Below are 21,747 nucleotides of genomic sequence, written 5' to 3' on the forward strand. Positions count from 1 at the left end.
ATATATGCTGGTATAGAGAGAAGCTTTTGGATCTGTATAGTTTCCTTTTGATTTTTAACTGGACACAGTTTCAATTTTACTGATAATTAAATTGACAAAATAATAAATTATTTGTATTTTTAAATGGGACCATTTATCCAGAGAAGTCCTCAGATTCTGAAAGAATGAATCTACAATGATGTCATGTAGACCTTGGGTATGATACTCCAATCTTTTATGCTTACTTCTAAGAGATGTGGGCATGGTGTTGGGATAATAGAGAGCAGAAAAGGAACCGTTGTCTTGATACCATAACTTCTCCCAAGGTTAAGGTCACTTCATTTCTGGAAGTCTGAAGCTTAGGATTATTAACCAAAATATAGCTTCTCGTTTGCAGTGTGGGTTAAGGCCTCTTAGTACTTTCACACCTTCTCATAAGGCATCCTGGGGGCCATTGTCTCTTACCCATTCAAAGTCAAATACATCTTCTTATTCCCAAACCCAGAGAAATTAAAATTTCTTGCTTTTGTCTGGGTCTGTCATTCCGTTAACATCCCAACATTTATTCCCACTCTGCTTTTACCCTCAGTATCTCCGTAACCTTTATGGTAGGGTAAAAATGTGAAGCCCTTAGACCTTGCAGTACAATAAAGGAGATTCCCCTGTATAGGACCAAGAATTTCAAGGTCCAGAATCCACACATTAGACGTAGCTTGCTGAGTAGCAAAATTATTTCCTTAACTGTATATAAATTTGTTTCTAGTACTCGTATCACTGCAGGCAGTGAACCTACAGTTCTCTGCTCCTGCAACCTAGTAGACGTCTTACTCCAATGTAAAGACACAGAACCTCAATTGTGCTTCTATGAGATGGACAGGAAGCCATGGGGAACCATGCTCAACCATTTGCAACTGTATCCCGTCTATAATCTGTACACGGTTTATTCACTGCTTGGTGAGGAGATCAAAGTGAAAGCAATCTTGAAAGGTGACCATGTCATTTTTGCTCATCCCTGAACTCAGATGAGGTTCTATGTTCTGATCAAACTAAGCCCTCTGCTGTACTCAGATAACTCACCGTGATCTCTATACCCTCATATGTATTTTTAATTCAGACCTCCTCCCACCTCACTTTTCAGTTACTTCTACCCACTGTATAGCCCTAACTCTGGACAAAGTACTTTTCCACTCAACACTAATTTTCTTAATTAACTGAATGTGGTCTAGCACATTCCTTGCTGTATTTTCCCATGGAAGCCTTACCACTCCAACTCCTTCCAACTTCCTAAAAAAAGCTTGCTCCTAGAGCCACCTCTAGACCAGTGATTCATTGTTCTTTCTCCTTCACTTAAAGCTCATACCATTCCTATTGCCTTAAAAAGAGTTAGGATATAAATGTGTTTTAGAATGCAACTGATCAGTATGCAAATGTACAGTAAGTTCATTACAAATAAGAATAAACTTATTAACCACAATAAAATAGGAAAACAAGAAGGACTTTATTTTTGCAGCAAACTCTTATTACCTGTAAAATATTATGGAATCACCTGGAAATAGTAAGGTTTTTAAATTATGTGAAGCTTATATATTAATCTGCACAAAATTATTCCTTGTAATTGTCTTCAACAGAAATTATCTGTAGATTATATATTTAGCCATTTCAAATAAATATAGAAATAAATATAACACTTTCTTTAATTTTCCTAATAATGCACTATGGTTTATATGTTTTAAAGAAAAGGGAAAATTTTTTAAAAGGACAACAGATTCCAGGTAGACAGGTTGCAATACACTCAAAACAAATTTTATTACACATTGTTAATATAATTAGTAGTAAAAGCATACATTGAACCATGTTTTCCTTTATAAAACTCTACAAAATTAAAGATTTCTATTTAGACTCATAATACCTAGATGTCACCTATGGTTAAATTTTGGCTAATATGCTTGAAACACTCAGTAAAAAGAGAAACTATATAAAATTGTTTATATATTATTAAAAATAACTGTGGAACACTCATTACAATTTAAAATGAGATTACTTAAAATATGGATTGTAAATTCTTCTAATTTTCATTGAAACAGATTTAATCTTGACAGGTGAGTTGTTTTTGGTCCATGTGCCCCATCGAATTCCAGTTGCAAGCAATTTTCCAGGGAAGTAATGAATGCCATTCAGATTTGCGAGACCACACTGGTTGAACCACCAGCCGGTATTGTTACTGAGGTGGCTGCAGCTCTTCACAGGCTGACCATTGATGAAGCATACAGGGCGACATCCATCATTATCAACATCTGATGTGCTAAAAGGCATTGCATTTTGATTATCTTCTTTTCTGAAACCCCGGAATGCATCACCTAGGTAAAATAGATTTTTTTGATGATGAAATTGAAAGGCATTTTTTGTAATTTTAATCAACCTTTACCAACCCATTATGCAAAAGCATTACATCCCAGAACTAAGGTTTAAATTATATTTTAATAGGTGTTATATTAAAATCTCTCCTCCGGGTGCAATATGCCAAAATCTTGTAATAAATTCCTCAACATGATAGGCATGTTTAAGTAGACATTTGTTGGAACAAATTATGGTGGTCTGTGATGGCCTAGGAAAACTTTGCATATTATCAGTTAATAAATTGAAAACTATTAAATCGTTGCATAATTGTATGAAAGGACCAAACAGTAGCAGTATAAATTGAATGATAGTTTCCTTCGTATGCTTTAAAAACTAAATCCCATCCCTTACCCCTGGTAACCAGGGGTAATGTGCTCTCCATTTCTACAATTTTGTCATTCCAATTATTTCATATAAATAGGCTCAGAATATGTAAACATGAATAAGTGGACATTCAATATAAAATCACAAAATGGAAGCTTGGCTGTGTAGACAGAAGCAGATAATTTAGGTCAAAAATATGGTGTATAAACCTGTCATACTTTGGGGAAGAATAATATGGTAATTGGTAATTTAGGAAAAGAAAATAATTTACACACAAATTTTTATACCAGTACCATTTTACATCACTTTAGATAGAGAGGTATGGATGAAAGTGAAACCTCTACCTTTCAGGAACAAATTTATAACTGCAAAAGTTGTTTGATTTTATTTAGTGGCCACCAAGTTTATATTAAATGCCTAATGCCCTCAAGAAAAAAATCAGCTATACCACTGAGGTATGCCTTTTCTTCATGTCTCTCCATATGATATGCATACTAATTGGATAGTAGTTAAAACACCACCATATTTTAAAGACTTACATTGGACATTCTATGTATGGTATCCCTGATAGTCACAGTAATCTTCAAAGATTAAGTATCTTGGCCAAGGCAACCTGGCTAACTAAGTAGCAGGGGTAGAAGTCATGTTTGTTTGTTTCTTTTAAAACATATAAATAAAAGATTCTAATTAGTCCCATTGTACTTAGATTTCACTTATAGATAAAATTTGCTAAGATGTTTGAAACACTAAGTAAAAGTGAAGCTATGTAAAATCTTTGAAGAATTCAAAGCCCATGTTTGTTTCATTATGTTCCAAATGTTTGGCATCTTTTGAGATGTCTTTGAGGAACCTGGAGAACTTCACTAATGGTAGTGGCCTATCCTGTACCCCAGCCCTGTCTCTGACCATGCACTTCATAGGAACAAAATGCCAAAATTGCACATATTTGCAGGGAGAATATCATTTTCAATACCACATGTTGCAAAACCTTTCAGAAGTTCATGAGAAAGACAACACTTACGGAGCATTACCTAAATTATATGATCCCTCCACAGATACTCTCCCTGGTTAAGTCCAACCATCAGAAGGATCATACATTATATGAGCTCCTCACTGGATTATATTTAATAATTTACTCTAAAAATATAATGCATAGGTCTATTTTTAAAGAAATGGCCCATTAAAACTCACTGTTACGTTTTCTGTCCGAGTGTAATTAGAAAACATGACACTTTGTTTTCGCTAAGAACCCAGAGAAATGTCTCTCAAGTTTTAGAACCAGGGCAATGTGTCCTCATGGAACAACTGTGCTCCTCAAATGTTCAAATTTCATATTTCTATTTTTGTTCTGAGCTCAAAGTCAAATGTCTGGCTCACCTCTACCAAATATCTGATCATACTTAACTATACTGCTATCTTTACATTCTTTTGACATCTTTTTCTTTATCTTGATTATATTATGTGATCAACATTTGAAAGTTACTTAACAACTTTATTGGGAAAAGGCAGAATAAGGCATGACAAAATTTGAGGCTTCCAAAATGAAAAAATTCTTGCCATTATAAATTGTATCCTCTAATGAGATCCTAGTCATCTTCTAGAGAAATCCCACATAAACTTTTCCTAACATTGTATGTTCCATATTTAGATAGTTCGTTACTCTTTTAGAGATGAAGCCTCAAAAATTATATAACTCCTTAAAATTGCCTCTATATGTCAATATTTAAATTTCAGACTTTTACTTAATATCCTAAGTCTAAACCCCCTCAGATATCAGAGATTCCATCCATACCAGACAACCAGTAATTTTCCTTCTTCTGTGCCTTGACTCAAGCTGCTCTATTTGCCACCATTCATTTGCCAAAAGCCTATCCATTCCTCCAAGTACAGATCAGTGATTCTCAACTATAAGGATGCCAACATATCCATCAGTGAATACAAATACCTGGGCCCAGACTTACTGAATCAGATTCTACATGAGTATGTACTTTCACAAAGCATCCCAGGTTGACTCTACCATTAATTCTTTGTTGAGAACTACCCTTCTCTGGATGTAATCCATTGGAATCATTCTTTCTCTTTAGCCCCCAAAGCTCTATCGGTATTCTGTGTTTTCAGTTTTATTTAATCTCCCTCTCTATATTGTGATCAGTTAAAGAACTGGAAACATAACTCATTCATTTTTGGATTTCTAACACTAAACATACCTAATGAACAAGTACAATGATGAGCAATGAACAGGAGAGCTGAATTTAGTATTAACTCAAGTTAAAAATATCAGCATCAAAATATGAATTTAATATCAAGTATTTTGAAGTTCTAAAAATTTAACTTATTTAGAAATGAGTAGATGTACCGAGATATAGCCAAAAAAAAGAAAAAACCTCACTAAACTAGTTGTTCTATCAACCTGGGTCCTTGCCCTTGCTCAGATGTGATGAGCTGGGACTCTTGGGCAAGTCACTTAATCTTTCAGGTTTCTTAACCTGCAGAGTGAGAAGAGTGAAGATCAGCTCTAACATTCTATGACTTCTAAACACCAGCCTCTCAGTACATGAAAATGTAAATAATGCCTTCCCAGCCTGCCCCACAGATTTGCTATCTAAATAATCAATTGTGATTACATATGGCAAAATTGTTTTAAAGTGTATAAAGCACTTCAAAATCACAAGGTGATGCAATCATCATAGCAGAGTTTCATAACTCAAGACTTAGCCAGTTTTCGCATTCCTAACCTATTCTGTTATCAGTTATGTGTCATATACCAAAAGAAATGCATTACTTTTATCTTCATCTAATATTGAGTCAGCTATATTTAAATCTTTTGGGTAAATTTAGGAATAAAAAACTTACCAGCATTTCCCGAATATCGTCCTAAGTGCATTTTAAAAAATCTTGTTTCATCCTCTAGCCAAAAATTATCATATGATGCATAAGCGAATGTGTCATCTTCAGATTCCAGTGCCACATACAGCATAAAACTGGTATTCTTCTGATTCACTATGTAAAAAATCTTTTTCAGCCCTAGCCAAAATTCACCTGTTTAAAAAAAATGCTTTTTTAAATATATTTTAATACAAGTTAGAATAACCCTTTGTTATTAAGTCTTTGGTTTTGCTTAGTGTTTCAATAACTCCAAGATGGCACACATAAATTATTTGAGAGACTAGATTGCCCTGGTTCAAATTATCAGTGTTTGCCTAATTTACCAAAACATATATATATGTGTATCTTCCCACTTCTACTTTACTAGACTTGGGATAACTAGTCTCTGTTTCATTTTTTTATCTCCCCAAATTAAATTCAAAAATTCATTTAAAGATCACATAAAAAGTCAAGTTTTACCTTAAGGCATGTCAACAAAAAATGAGTTCAAATATTATGACAGGTAACAAAATGATGTGTACCAGTAAATATAAGAGGTTTAGCCTCCAAATCAGCAACTCCTAAAGAACTGTTTTCTGAAAATGTTCAGTAGAAATTATTTTTTCTGTCTTTGAGAATAATGTTTTGTGAACAAATATTTCTTTGTTGTAATGAAGCTCGTCAGTTACCTATGAATGAAGACATAATGTAGCAACACTGGAGCATACTCAGGTTAAGGGTCAATATTTTCAAGATGATTATAGATCCAAGATGGATTATTGAACTCCCTAATTCAGACTGCATTCTTCTTGCATGTTCTAGCCAATGACTTTCAACCTCCCTCTACCCACTGTGGCATAACCTAAATGTAGACACTCCTGCTCTGAAGTTTATCCCTCTGCTTGAATCATGAAATTACTGAAGGAAGTAAGGTTCCAGTCAAAACAAACTTCAAGAGCTGGGAGACAATGTGACAGAATTCAAATCTTAAAACTATAGCTAAGATACTAAGTCACTCTCCAGGCCTTACAGGGGCATTTTAGCTACATACCCACTTAGAACAGAAAAGTATTCTGAAGAAATACTGGAAGAAAGGGAGTATAGGAAGTAAAAAATAAGTACAAGAAGGAAGGTGGGCCTGCTTAGTTTCTCACAGTCTGACACTACTATTTAAGTGTCTTTGCCATCTTTCCCCTCTACCCCAACCTCAGATTTAACTGAACAATACATTTTCCTTAATCCCAAGTTTATTTTTTTAAATAGGCCAAGTACAAAGCAGTCTGCTTATGTGAAGTATACCTTCCTGAAGACTTTTTTTGTCAAAACTCAGATAATTTTCCCATGGAAATAAGCATTAAGTAAGGAAGATAACAACTTAGAGCCTGCAGATCTATGACAGCTCAATTCAGAAGGCAGCCCTTACTGGAAAATTGGAGGTAATGCTGAGAAAACACAAGTATTTCAAAGGCATTCCTTAGCATGGCAGCTATTTGGCCTTACTTATGACATTTTATTACATTTCATGTCCCTTCTAACACCATTGGCATGCTGTAGGGTTTTTAGCAGTAGGACAAACACCACCACTTATTAAATCCTTGGATGACATTATTATGGGATGTTAAAGACTCTAAATTATAACAACAGTAACTTAAAATAATAGCATGAAAATGATAAAGGCACCTGCAAATGTTCCAATTAATGTAAAATTCTGCAGGGTTCAGAAATACTGGTGCTTCTATTCACCAGCAAAAGTTGATGCTGCCATTTGGTAATAACGTGAACAGATTTTACAGTTCACCCGGGGTTTACATTTTTCAAGTTTTGAGCATAGTGATTTTTATTGACATTTACATAATTTGAATTCCTACAGCTATGGACCTCAATTCTCTATTTCATTTGCTTATGTAGACACAGCACAAATCTCAAGAATTTCAAGGTCCCTGCTCATTCAGGTTTTCATTCTACAAATAGTTATTGAGTATCTGCCAGAATTCTGCTGAGAGCATAGTCAATACTTAATAAATAACACAATTTAGAATTTTCACTCAAATCACATTTCAACTAAAAATAAAGATTTTCATATCTCAACTGAAGACCTATTTATTTTAAGTAATTTGGCATATAACCAGAGGGTAATTTGTCATATTTTTATATTCACAAGGATTTGCTATTTTTACTAACTATTTGACCAATAGAGACAGAGTCCATAGGCATATTATCAAAAAGAAGAAAAAAGAGGAGAAATAAATAAAATTTGACCTAAAAGGTCACCAAATCCATCCAGATAGTCACACCATAACCTTTGGAAGTCAATTATCCCATCGATCCTTTTCTGTATCACAGTCCATCCACCTCCTCTGTAATCCATGTCACACATTACCTAAAATAAACCCAGAAAAGACAAAAATAATGTAATATTATTTTCATTCTTTTATATAAAACTCATACTTCACCCTTAAAGCCTAGAGAAAGAGAAGATACTTCCACTGAAAGCTTCAATGCAACTGTATGTCATTAATGTATTCAGATTTTTTAAAAATCTCTAGAAATAATACTGTTTATTATAAAACAAACCTAATTGTGGTCCCTGTATCAGTCATTTTTTTAACATATGTGTTTGTAGCATTTTAAGGTTACCCTCTTATTCCTCAACTCCATAAATATTTTTCAGTTGAGTAATAACTGTACCAATCTGATATGGCAGAATGATGTATTTCTTTATAAATTAACTCTTCCTTTTAATTAAAACACTGATTTTTTAAAAGAACAGTGTTAAATGTGCCTGTCTTTGATTGCTTTTTTCCTCCAAAAGCCTGGAAGGCCTGTGTTCAGACTGGGATTTTCAGACAGAAAGGTATGATTTGTGCCCCATCTCAGCAGGCACTCATAGGTGCATCTGTGGTGCTCTGTTAAATGCCTCTAAGAGGACAACTGTAGGGGACCCATAGAAGTGACACAGCGAGAAAATCAGACCAATCCTCCCCATCAGAAACTTCCCACACACAGACAGAAAAAGGCCGTGTGGAGGAAGTTAGGGAACCAACACTTTCCCACAAAAGAGGTAATTATGCATCCCACTCTTCACAAAATTAGAAGCCTTCCCTTTTCACATCTGTTCAGGTCCATTTTTGAATCTGTAGGTGAAGTAATTTAGGTAATTTAAAATTATTTCCCACTTAATTCCCAATTTTTGACATCCTGTCAATAGATGTCAAAAAATAACGTTAGTAACTCTGAGACGAGAAACTGGTTTAGAAAAAATATTTTAATATTTTAATAAAGACTATCAATAAGGTATGATATTGGTATTATAAATTTCTTATGCACAAAAAAGTAACCAGAAAATTATATATATATAATGTTTATATATTATATATACTGTATGTAATATAGTAATATTATAATACTAATTTTAATAACACAATTTCTAGTAGAAATTTCTTCTAGAAATCATGGTATAGAACTACTAAGGATAAATATGAGTAATATATTTTATTTGATTTAAGAAATGGATCAGCTTCTCAATCTGTCTCGCAATTCAGTGAAAGGATTTTTTAATTATTAATTTTTTATACAATCACAAAAAATCACTTATCATCCAAAGAAAGTATAACCAAGTGTAGGAAGAGAAACTAAAGTATTTTTAGCAAGCCCCAAGGCAAAGCACACAATTATTTTTTAATATCCATAAGCTAATTCAAGCAAGTATTTATTTTGCATAGTTCTGCCTACTGTAAGGATAATATAAGATCTTGCACCAAATGGATTTACTTTAAAGAGTGTAACCATGAACACTCAAATAGAAAAGTGAAAGACCCTCTAGTTCCTTTATTGGTTTGCGGTTTGGGCAAAGAATTCCAGAAAACAAAACTTTTGAAACTGGAACTTACACTGATTTATTTTTAAATTGTTAAGAAAAAATAAAATATTAAAACAATTAAAATTCTAATATTATTTAAATAAATTAGATGTCTATCCTATTCCATATAATAAGGGAAAACTTTACCTCAAATGGGTAACTAGATCCTTCTGGGTGGATTATATACAAACCACTTGGTGTTTTAGTGACAGAGCCAATGGTATCTTTAATATCAGTACAATCTAAACCTAGAAAAGTAAAATTAGTTATTTAGGATATTTCCACATATACACTTAAGACAATCATTTTATAAAAGAGAATTGACAGTGCTATCTGAAATTGTTATTATTAAAATGTTCAGTAATGATGATGATTTTAACTTTTTGAAAATGAAAAATTATCTCAACTTTAGAAATAAGAAGAAACTAGATAGATAGGTGGAGGAACTGGGATTGAATAAGTTATGCTGCAATAAACCTTCACTAATAACTAACTCACTGTTATTGATTAGTATTCCATTCGGTATCAACATTTATTTAATATATTTTATGATTATGCATTCTCTTGTCCAATAAATTATGCCCTTTAAGAAACCTAGGCTTACTTTGGGAACATAATATGTAACAGAAATCTGTGTGAATGAGGAGGAGAAAATCCAAATGAATAAGTAGATTAATTACTATTGACACATCCTTTCTCCACTATTTGAAATTTCAGAGATTCTGGTGTTTTGGGGCCCACCATTACAAACAGGCAAAGGGAGAGGAGGGGGGAAATCACTTTCTTCACCAGAGAAAATGGTGCTGAGACTAGAGCCTGCTCTGTTGACAATAGCTAGAACTGTAGCAGTCTATAATCACCTTCTCTTAAGCACTCCCCTTTCTAGGGGATTGTAAATATATTATGTAGATATGATATTATAGTTTACACTTTGTGTTATCTTTTATGTAGATATGTAGATATGTATGTAGATATGATGTTATAGTTTACTTTACTTTGTGTTATCTTTTATAAATGTGATAAAACAAATTCAACCCTTACAGCATCAGTTACCAAGAGAAAAAACACATGAAAGCCTGATACTTCAGAGCCAGAAGCTTGGGTTAGATTCCTAGTACTACTATTTACTAGCCAGAACCATTAACTAAGTTACTTAACTACTTTTCTTCATGTGCAATATTGTTATAATAATAATACTATCTACTTCATAGTGTTATTCTGACGATATACATAGTAAGACATTATATCAATATAAAGCACTTAGCACAGTGTCTAGCGCACAGTATTTTGTTGCCTTCTTCTGAATTGCTAAGAGACATTTTCATAATAACTTTATGCTCAGAGATATGATAATAGAAGTTTACAATGAAGGACTAATCTGAGTTGGAATATCTGCTTTGCCATCACCATCCAAATAAATATGAACAGGTTATTCAGATGTTTCTGGGCTCCATATTCCTTATCTGATGATGAAGATCATCATAGCGAATGCTTATACTGTCTTACTATGCATCAAGCAATATTTTAGGAGCTTTTGGTGTATTTATTCATTTAATTCTCATAAGAACCATATGAGGTAGGTACTATCAGTTTACTGATGAGGAAACTGATATCAAGGAAACAGTGGATGAGGGATTTGAAGACAGGTGATCTGACACCAGAGTCCATGCTCATAACCACCATGTTACACTACCTACCTACACTACTCACTTATGGGAAATAAATGAGATATAATAGAACAACAAAAAATAACATGTGAAAGTGCCTGCCATAGTACCTGACACATAGGTGATTCTCAGTAACAGTTTATTTCCTTCTCTTTGTAAGGAAAAAAGAAAGATCATTCACTAGGTTGTCAATAAATATTTACTTGCTTGGAACTTTTTGTTATTAATTCACAACTGTAAGATATATAGGGCACTTTTCTTAGAAACCCATGACTTTAGGAATTACTATATATTGTTTTAGTATAAACAGTGCTAAATTCCACTTTCTTTTGTCTTAAGTTTCTTTTTCTTTTCAAATTTTGTGTCCCAATTTGAAACATCTCAAACATGTGAAAAATAGATTTTACAGGTGGGAGGAATTCTGAGACCTTCTTTTCTTCTAGCTGAAGGTTGATTATTAATATTAAAATGCAAAAGGAGAGCCTGAATTCAGTTACATAAAACTATGCTATTTTCAACAGATTCAGAATATCTGTATACAGCCATAGCTTTCAAATGGTCAGAAAAGCTTCCCAATTCAGGAAAGTACACATTGTCTGGGTTGAAATTTGGCAGGTATTACTCCTCCAGTCTGTTAGATGATAATGAGCTGTATTTTTTAAACAAAAGTTCTAAATGCTCCAACCTGTCCAGGAAATTTTTAAGCAATAAAAGACAAGTATGAAAAGGGTGAAATACCAAAGTTCTCACCATGTGACTGAACTGGTCTGTGAGGAAAAGTATCCAGCTGTTTTCTAAAAACTTCCGTAGTCAAAATGAGAACTCGATTCATGAGCTCATTAACCTAAACACACATGCATACATTTAAGCAAATTTATATTTGAACAAAACTCTCTTAGCTGAATTTTATAAGTGATATCTCTAAGCCTCTTATAAATCCAGCTTTGAAATATATATATAATGTCCATTTTTCTTTTGAATTCCTTACTGCTCTAAGCAGTAAAGAAAGGCATTACTAAATAGCAGTCATTAAATTGAGTACTGTTTTCCTCCTACACATTGCTTTCATCTGCCCAGTTCTGCATTTGACTGCTCTTGCAGATCTGTTCTTTGTATCTTGCCTGCTCCTTTTCTGTAGTTTCTTATCTGATCTCCCTGTCTCCTCCCTCTGCTCTTCCTCAAGTCATCCTCCTCACTAGCTGTCAATCTAATCATCCTCACTAGCTGTCAATCTAATCATCGCATTTCCCTCCTTGGTGTGGCATGAGTTAGCTCCTATTTCTTTAAGTCAGTTTTCCTTATACACCTCAACCTCACCAGCCACTCCACCCCTGCACCACTTCAAGCAGTTCCCCAGAATGGAAGGTCCTACTCTTCTTACCCCACATTTGTGACCTTTGAAGCATTTATCCATCTTTCATGATTCAGTTCATAATCTCTATCATCTGGGAACACTTCTCATAGCTCAGATATTGAATTTCTTTGGTGCATCTTTCTGACAGCAGTCACAACATTTTCAATACATTTTTCTGCTCTCTTAGACTGTATAAGCTTTAAGTGAAGATCTTTTTTTGTTGTTATTGCTTTCTGTTTGCCTGAGGCTTACTATGGTGCCTCTAACATAGTAGGCACTAAATAGTTGTATGGACTTTAATGCATTAAAAAATTAAACAATTATACCTCTAGCTAAGTATATCAATGTACACATACAATAACAACACAATTCTAAAAAATCCATACCTGATTAGATAAATAATCCAAGGAAGCTTGCTGCTCATCCATCATATTTCTTAGTAGTTTTTTGGTACTTCGTGTATAAGAAACAATAGAATTTTGCAAATTTCCTTAAATCATAACAAAATGTGTTTGCTAAATATTATTTTGTTATAGAAAACAATTACAGTGAAAAATAATTTCAAAATGATTTTGGATAAATATGTAACAATAAAGCTCAATCTAATACATAGAATTGCATATTCTAGTCAGTACTTTTTTGTTTAACTCAGGATTATCCAAGAAAACAATTATTTCAATACCTCACAATGAAAGTATGCTTCCTAATAATTTAGATTACCCCCAAATAAGTTAATCTGATATAAATGCGAGACAACATTCTGAATATCAATTCTCACTTTATAAGATGAGCGGTACAGAAGCAGGAGGTCCAAGACTCATCAATTCTTACTACATAAGAAAGTAAAAGGCAATAATTCCATATCATGTAAGTTAATTTTAAAAGTAAATCTTTCTTTAAATTTTTTCTATTAATGGTATATTTTTATATAAACAAATTACAAACACACATACATATATACTCATAATAAATCTTAGTCAAAAGTTTTAGCTGGTTGGTTTCTGGTTAAACTTTTACTATGTATTTTTGTTTTTATTTTAAAACAATCTTACTTATAGAATAGTTTCAAGAACAGTATGAAGAACTTTTTCTTAATTCTTTTGAGCATGCCACCATGATGCCCCTGGATACTTCAGTGTGTTTTTCTTACACCAAAGACATTCTCCCCAACACAGCCATAAAAATCAGGAAATAAACATTGACTACCATGCACTTCTCAGATTTTATCCAAGTTTATTCAGTTATACTGATGATGTCCTTTACAACAAAAGGAGTCACACATTATGGCATACATTATTCTTTTAAAAATTATTTATTTCTATGTTCCTAACTTTTACTCTAGCAGTAGAATCACATTAATAATTCATGATATTTTAAAATCTACCTCACCCAGCTTCATCTCTCATTTTTACTTTCAGTCTCTCACTTTCTATTAGATACTCCCTGGATTTAGACATCTGTCTTAATGGATCTAAAGCCACACTCATAGGTTTGAGAAGCCTGAGATACCTGTGTTACACATAGAATTAAACACAATAAAGTGAGCTTTTTATACTTTCTGACCTAGGAGTTACAGTCCTATAAGAACTGGATCAGAACCTCCTCCCTTTCTGATCCCCTGTCTCATTTCACCGCCTATGTACATATAAATAGATCATGAAAATTACTGCACTATTACTAGTTTTAAACAAAAATGGAGATTTAAAAACTTTTTATTTTTTATGCTTTGCTACATAAATTCGCTGTGAATTTGTATTATATCTATTGTAGCATTTACTCAATATTAGTGAATTCCTTCTCAAAATTCAGGTGAAATTTGCCATTTGTTCAGACGGAAGTAAGAAAATAGTGCTAGGCGAATTGATACCATCAGTGCGTTGTGGCTCGCCCCTTCCCTCTGTGGCTAGTTGGTGTCACTGGGCCATATTATACAAAAGAAGGATTTGTTCATTTACCAAACACTTACAAAGCACCTACTATGTGCCAAACACATAAAACTCCTGGCCTAGGATGATCAGGATATATATAAAATGACCCACACAAATGCTAATGTATATTTTTCCATCTCTACCCTAGAAATAATAAATCATATCCCTGTATAATTGTGGGTGGGGGTTTGTTTTGTTTTGTTTGCGGTACGCGGGCCTCTCACTGTTGTGGCCTGTCCCGTTGCGGAGCACAGGCTCCGGACGCACAGGCCCAGCAGCCATGGCTCACGGGCCCAGCCACTCCGCGGCATGTGGGATCTTCCCGGACCGGGGCACGAACCCGTGTGCCCTGCATCGGCAGGCGGACTCTCAACCACTGCGCCACCAGGGAAGCCCAATTGTGGTTATTTTTAATACTTACTACACATGAAATGTTTTTCTTCTCGTGTAATTTTAGTTTTAACATCACATGATTCCTCACAATCTTCTTTATAAACAGTAGCATTACTTTTACTTTCACCTTTTGCATTAGATTCATCTTCTACAATGTTAACTACTGGAGAATCCTTTATATTAAAAAAATAGAAATAAGAAAAAATATATGAAATATGTTATATTACCTAATATGTCATAAATAAGAAGAGTGTAAAAAAAAGATGAGATTTCAGGACATATACAAGGATGATCATTAGAAAAAAACATAATTAACTGGTTAGTTCAAACTTCCACAAATAAACCTTATGGGTAAATTCTAGGTATGAACAATAAATATATGTTAATTCATTATTTTTGCTCTCTTTTTTTCTTCTCCAATTCTAAAAGGAATCATTTAGGGTCTACGTTCTAGTGTGGTGGCTCTATGGCCTTGACCTTTAACTTTTACACAATTCCATGTGCGATATAGTTCTGACCATCCCTCTTCCAGAAATTGTGCAATTTGAAGTTCTTTGAATGGGTACTAAGAAGGTTCCCTGAGATGCCTACAACATTTCTATGCCAAAAACACTTTCTGCCACTAGTTATTAGGAATCGTGGTTTGGGGAAAATGTGCAGGAGAATTGTCACTCTTGTATAAGCTAAAGTATTTACAGATTTGAAAGGTAAAGTATGCATAGATTTAAAAGGTACCGCTGAATATTTAAAAAGGATACCCAACAAGGACCTACTGTATAGCACAGAGAACTCTGTTCAATGTTATGTGGCAGACTGGATGGGAGGGGAGTCTGAGGGAGAATGGATACGTGTATATGTATGGCTGAGTCACTTTGCTGTGCAACTGAAACTATCACAATATTGTTAATCGGCTATACTCCAATATAAAATAAAAAGTTAAAAAAATTTTTTTAAAAAGGTAGCAGTGATAACAGAAAAACAACACGGAATTTTGCTTTGCAAAATCAACAACAGATATCATTTTAAAAAGCCAGCAACCTCATATATAGAATGGATAAACAACAAGGTCCTACTGTGTAGCACAGGGAACTATATTCAATATCCTGTAATAAACCATAATGGAAAAGAATATGAAAAAAGATATATATATATTCAGTTACATATGTATAACTGAATAACTTTGCTATACAGCAGAAATTAACACAACATTGTAAATCAACTACACTTCAATAAAATAAATTTTAAAAAAATTAAATTTAACTTAAAATAAAAAGCCAACTACAAACCTGTGATTGCTAGTGGGGAGAAGGAAGGAGAAAGGTGCAAGATGGGGTAGGAGATTAAAAAGTACTAACTACTATTCAAAAAGAAAAAAGAAAGAAAGCCAATTACAGATGTCATTCCAAAGGTATCTATTCTTGTTGGCACACTACTGGTTTTTTTAATGTTGAAACATCCTTTGGTATAAGTTATGTGATTTAGAATAACTCTGTAATTTAAAGAAAATAATAGCAAGCTTTGTCCTCTTTGACCTGGATATTGAGAGAAAGGTAAAGAGCTAATCACAATATAAAAGATATTTGCCCAAAAAGATGCTTACGTTTTGTTACATAGATCTACTTTTAACTTTTTGCTCTTTCCCCTAAACTCCTATAATAATTGACATAGTAGATGTTTTCAAAAACTTAGGTTACAACTATATTTTTTAGATCTAAATAAGATTCTTAAATTTTTAGTATAGAGAATTGTTATTAATATTTCTGTAGCTTTTTTAGAATTTATTCTTGCTTCAGCTTTGGAATTTAGTATTGATACAGTGGTAAATACATTTTATAACATTTAAAAATTATAAGCCAACATTTATATGTATAGAGATTCAAATCACAATCTACTCATAGTATTGCATACACTATCTTAGCTATCAATCACTCTGACATTGTTTTGAATAAAATTTTCTAATTCTAAATTTTAACATTTCCTAGGTAACCAGTCACAAGACTATATTTGAAGTATGAAAGTTTCTAGAATAGTTTTTTTTAAGCAAAGTGAATTTTTTTACTACCTACCAGATATTTCATTATTAAAGTTAACTGGAAAGTTGTTGGCTAGTTTTTAACCAAGGCCTGCAATTTCTTTAACAATTTTTCACAAGAAATGTATTAAGAGTCAATCTTCAGTTTATGGTTTCCTAAGTTTAAAAGTCATATTATTTAAGCATAAGTCTCAGCATTTCTAAATAAACATTTTAATTTTCCCATAAATTATATTGAGTACTGTAATTAATCTTTTCAAACATCTAATATATATCTTGAAAACTATATAATCATGCTTTCCTAGATGAAATAATATTGCTGAAATTCTTACCGTAGAATGATGAACACAGTTACATTGTATAACTTCTCCACAAGTAAAAATACATAGATTTAAAAACAAGAGTGAAGCTTGGAAAAGATAAATCATATTTTTCTTGGTTGGAGAAATGAAAATTTTCTTCAAATATCAGTCAGCTCTGTGTGGAAAGAACTCTAGTACACAGAGTCTTCAGTCAAAAATTTCTGGAAGGTGTACAACAAAAACAGAAGCCAGTACTTACTAGTTTCCATGCCCTCATTTGAAACACCCTTCATATGAGAAACAATGTAGCCTCTAGAGATCCAGTCATTTTAAGTTATACAAACCTTTTTTATCACTACATGCCTGCCTTGTAAATCCACACTTTTGGAATACAGGCAGTAGCCAGCCAGCTAGGTAGCTAAATCAAGTAAGCAAGCAAGAATTTATAGCATCATCTAATTTTTATGTCAGATTATATTTTTTTTGCCCTTAGGAAAAAATGCCTTTGATACGATATAACTCTATAATTGCGAACCAGTTTGCATAAAAATAGTAAGAAAGTAGAAATGAGTGATGTAGAGGGAAGAATATTACATTGGAACTATTTCTACAAAATACTAAGTAGAAATTTAATCAGTGTGGACACCCAGAGCAGATAATTCAGACTTAAAATATGTTTGCAACTGAATTTAGCTATCAGTGATGGTCACATTAACCACATAATGCCAAATTTCTAGGACTCTAATTGATTTATATGTTTTACATCAATAGTGTCAAAACTTCAAAAATTGTGACTATAAGGGGACTATTGTTATTGAAAATTACCACTCTCTGAAAGTTGATAGATCAATGTCTGTGATGAATTTTCAAATTCTCCATGATAGTGGCTCCTGTTTTTCACCACTTAAGCATGCCTAAGTCTTCACTATCCTAAAATTAAGATTTTCCTGAGTCTTGCTTCCTATTCAAGGTATTATTTTATCCATTTCCTTTCCTAGCCCAAGAACAACAGGGCAGAGATCATAGTTTTTATGGTACTTGCATAGTGATTGGTATGGTATAGGCACTAGGATATCAATTAATGAAGTAATATCTTAAACAAATTATCTATTTTCTGACTTTACATCCTCACGCACTATTTAAATGCAAACACTCTTATCTCTTATTCTACTGAAAATTTCTCAGTTTCTCCAGTGAGGCAGCTTGGAGGGGGGGGTTGGGAGTGCTGGCTCTGGTACCAGAATGCCTGGGTGAATCTTGACTCACCACTCCCTTGCTCTGGAAACTTGGGCAAAATTACCTAATATCACTATAGCTTACTTTCTTTGTAGAATGAGGATTGTTGTGTGGATTCAGTTATTTAATATATGTAAGCACTTAGCACAGTGCAAGAGACACGACAAGTACTCAAGTGTTAGGTGGTATAATTATTTTTTTTTATTATTATCATCATTATTATTTGGCTTGCTCTAAAATACAGTTCTAACATTGCTGGCAATATTGATGACCTTTAAAATCTATATTAGAACTAGACGAGTATGTATCTTTAATCTTAAATTTCTAGTTGACGTCTCATAAAATTGAAAAGAAGATGGCAGAACTTTAGCAATTTTAAATCAATCAGACATTAATATACTTTATTCTTTCACAGCATGCCCAGAGACAAATTCAGGAAATTCTTACTTGAGCAAGAAAATACTTCAGCAGAAAAAGTAATAGCCTCAGCAAGAAAATACTTCAGCAGAAGAAAAAATAGCCTCAGCCAAGATGAAAGTGAAAGCTCAAGAAATTGTCCATCACATGCTGCCTCACATAATTCACAATGTTATTTATAATGGTATCCAAATTAGATAAATTACGTGAACATGTTTTGTAACCATAAATTGGTTATTATATTTTCTTTTGTAAACAAAACATCATTAACAATTTCTGAAACCATGTTAATGAAGTTGGGTGTCTAATAGGCATCTCACATTTAACATATTTGAAACCTAAATCTTATTCTTTCTCCCACCCTCAACCTACTCCTCCCCATTTTAGGAAATGGCAATACCCTTTAGGCAGTTGGTTCCAGCTCCAAATCTGAGAGTCACATTTGACTCTTTTTTAAAAAATTTCACTCACTTGCCACAACCATGCACCAACACATCTTACTGGCTCAAGTTTAAAATCTGGAAGACTTCTTGCCACCTCTATTACTACCATCCTAGTCCAAGCCGCCATAATCTCTCACCCAGCCTACCATTACAACATTCAATCTAGTCTCATTTCTAGCCTTATCGACTGTAGCCTAGTTTCTCCATAGCCAGTAGAGTGATCCTTTTGAAAGATTAAATTAGATCTTACTCTCCTACTCAAAAGTCTCCAATGGCTTTCCCTCCACTGGAAGCTGGATTTTATATTAATCCCTTGTATACTACATAAGTCTCCACTGCACTAGAAGGATATCCCCCATGCACTGTTCCAATTTCAAGTCCTAGCACACTTCCCCTACCCCACTCTTTTCTAGATACAGTGATCTTCTTGCTGTTCCTTGAACATATCAAATAAAATTCTGCCCTCAGAGCCTTTTGTATTTAAAGTATCCACTGCTTCTAGATAATATTCTTCACCCAAATATTTGAGTGGCAACCTTCTTTCTTCATTCAGACCTCTGCCCTAATTTCCCTCCTTGGAGGCCTTCCCTGAGCACCGTATCTAAAATAGAACTGACATCAGTCTCTATCCCTCTATACTACTCCATTTTTCCTCATAGCACTTTTCACTACCTCATATATTCTAGTAGGAAAGAAAAATAAATGTAAGCTTAATGAGCATAGGGACTTTGAAGTTTTGCTCACTACTGTATCCCAGCACCTAGAAAGTGCTTGGCACATAGTAGGTGCTCAATATTTATTTCCTTCATAAAAGAATGAATTATTTTATGGTTTTTGAAGTGTGAAAAGTTAACCATTATATTTAATTCATATGTCTCTTTTAACAAAATAGAGAGACTTTAATGTAATACTCTTTTTTATTGCTTAAATCATACTCATCTTTCCTGCCAAGAGAAAAAACTTATAAATGTCTCAAATTATCTTTCTATTATCCAAATATCTAACCTTAAAGCCTTTTTTTTTAGAATCAATACAACTTAATAAAGGACTGTACAACTTAAATAAAACATGAAAAACCTGCTTAAAATTTTGAAGAAAGAAATAAATAATTTAAAGGTGAAAAAATAAATCTGTAATTTTTAAAAAAGTTGGTAACATTGTGTTTAAATTTTCTTTTTTCTTGGGTATCATTGTAAAGCAACATTTGAATGAAGAATGATTATAAGAGTAAACATCTGTAAGCAACTAAGAAACCAAGTTATGCTTCTTAATGCTAATACACCATGTGACAAAGCAATAAGGTGCCTATGAGTGATGAGATATCAAACTAATAATATAGAAAACACTAGACTTTCAGGAAGGCTAACCATGCCCAAATACTTCAAACAGTAAGCACAACCTTCTCATTTTTATTTGCACTTTACACTGCCCTACTTTGCTTACTCTCTCTCAAATTGGCCCTGGAGAAACAGACTTGTGATGATAGCAGTGGGAATAGAATCAACTTAAATTCCTGTGACTAGGCCAGTTAAAAATTTGCAAAGATAGCTAATCGTCCCAGTATACACATTTAGCCTTTCTTTGTGAAGATCATCTATTCTACCCTCTTGGCATGGTCCTGAAGGGGGCTTATGTGTTTTGTGTTTTAACTCAAAACTGGATTCGTTGTGGCACTTTTGAATCTCAGTCACCAGAACACATTCCAATTTGAGTCATTGTATCCAACTTTGCAAAAACTCTGTTTTAAATAGCTTCAACTGGAAAAGTTTATTATTTGAACTCTAAAAATGAACAAATTGATTCACAAAGACAGAGGCATTTGAATGGTGGGCGAGTGATTTTTATTCTGTTTGTACATTCTGCTTCCAATCTGGGAGTTTTTTCCACACAAAAAGAAAGAAAGAAAGAAAGAAAAAAAACCTGGCTGAAATACAGTCAGAATTTATATGTACTTTTAAAATGAACTCCAACAAGGAGTTTCAGCCTTTTTTCAAATTTTTACTTGCAAAACCACTAAACCTGGTGGCTAAAATATCCAATTTTCCATAAGAGCTTGAAACAATTTCAATATGATGATCTCTTTTGGCATATCTTCCCAGGAGATTACTGAATTAAATCTGCACTACTTTCCTGGCCGCCGATGATCTATTTCCAGAATCTGGCAGCAAGGCTGGCACCATTAAAAGCCTTTGAAATGCGACGTTATAAGTAGGGAAATGGCAAGGAGGACGACTTGCAGACGGAATGGCAGAAGCGTCAGGGAGTGGGTGAGAGAATGTAGAGAAAGGAAATTTCCACTCCACAAAGCCTTTTAAAAGAGATGGTGTTTGGGGATACTGATGCTCCAGAAAGACACAACTCAAACCCCACAGCAGGACTCGGTAGTTAAATCAAAAATCCTACCCTGAATTATCCCCGAGGCAATCATTTCAGAATCCCCACGGTGGCGTTTGCCTGTATCTGAAGATTCTGCGTCTCACTGTCTTTCATCACTCTCAATACCCTCACGAAAACATCATCATAAAAAGGGAGGTAGAACGGAGTCAGGCTC

General features: G+C 33.7%; 1 protein-coding gene across 2 annotated transcripts; it reads right to left on the minus strand.

The window, feature by feature from the left end:
* Window positions 1–1,621: 1,621 nt before the first annotated feature.
* Window positions 1,622–21,645, minus strand: ANGPTL5 (angiopoietin like 5). 2 transcript variants are annotated; one of them, XM_030883673.2, is made up of 8 exons: window positions 17,131–17,373; window positions 14,795–14,939; window positions 12,832–12,935; window positions 11,842–11,935; window positions 9,572–9,672; window positions 7,825–7,945; window positions 5,554–5,739; window positions 1,622–2,336 (listed from the first exon to the last, which is right to left on the minus strand). In XM_030883673.2, the coding sequence occupies exons 1-8, from the start codon at window positions 17,224–17,226 to the stop codon at window positions 2,017–2,019; spliced, it is 1,167 nt and encodes a 388-aa protein (XP_030739533.1). In that variant the 5' UTR covers window positions 17,227–17,373; the 3' UTR covers window positions 1,622–2,016. The 2 variants fall into 2 exon arrangements, with proteins under 2 accessions (XP_030739533.1, XP_060160454.1); XM_060304471.1 differs by lacking the exons at window positions 14,795–14,939; window positions 17,131–17,373 and adding an exon at window positions 21,600–21,645.
* Window positions 21,646–21,747: the final 102 nt, after the last annotated feature.

This window comes from Globicephala melas, chromosome 8, assembly GCF_963455315.2.
Source record: "Globicephala melas chromosome 8, mGloMel1.2, whole genome shotgun sequence".
NCBI classification, from domain to species: domain Eukaryota; kingdom Metazoa; phylum Chordata; class Mammalia; order Artiodactyla; family Delphinidae; genus Globicephala; species Globicephala melas.

Excerpts from the sequence above, each read along its gene's own strand:
- ANGPTL5 (XM_030883673.2), bottom strand. The coding sequence starts at position 17,226 with ATGATTTATCTTTTCCAAGCTTCACTCTTGTTTTTAAATCTATGTATT. Across the intron at positions 14,940-17,130 it reads ACTGTGTTCATCATTCTACG|GATTCTCCAGTAGTTAACAT; the intron begins GTAAGAATTTCA and ends TTTAATATAAAG. Across the intron at positions 7,946-9,571 it reads GATCTAGTTACCCATTTGAG|GTAATGTGTGACATGGATTA; the intron begins GTAAAGTTTTCC and ends GGTTTATTTTAG.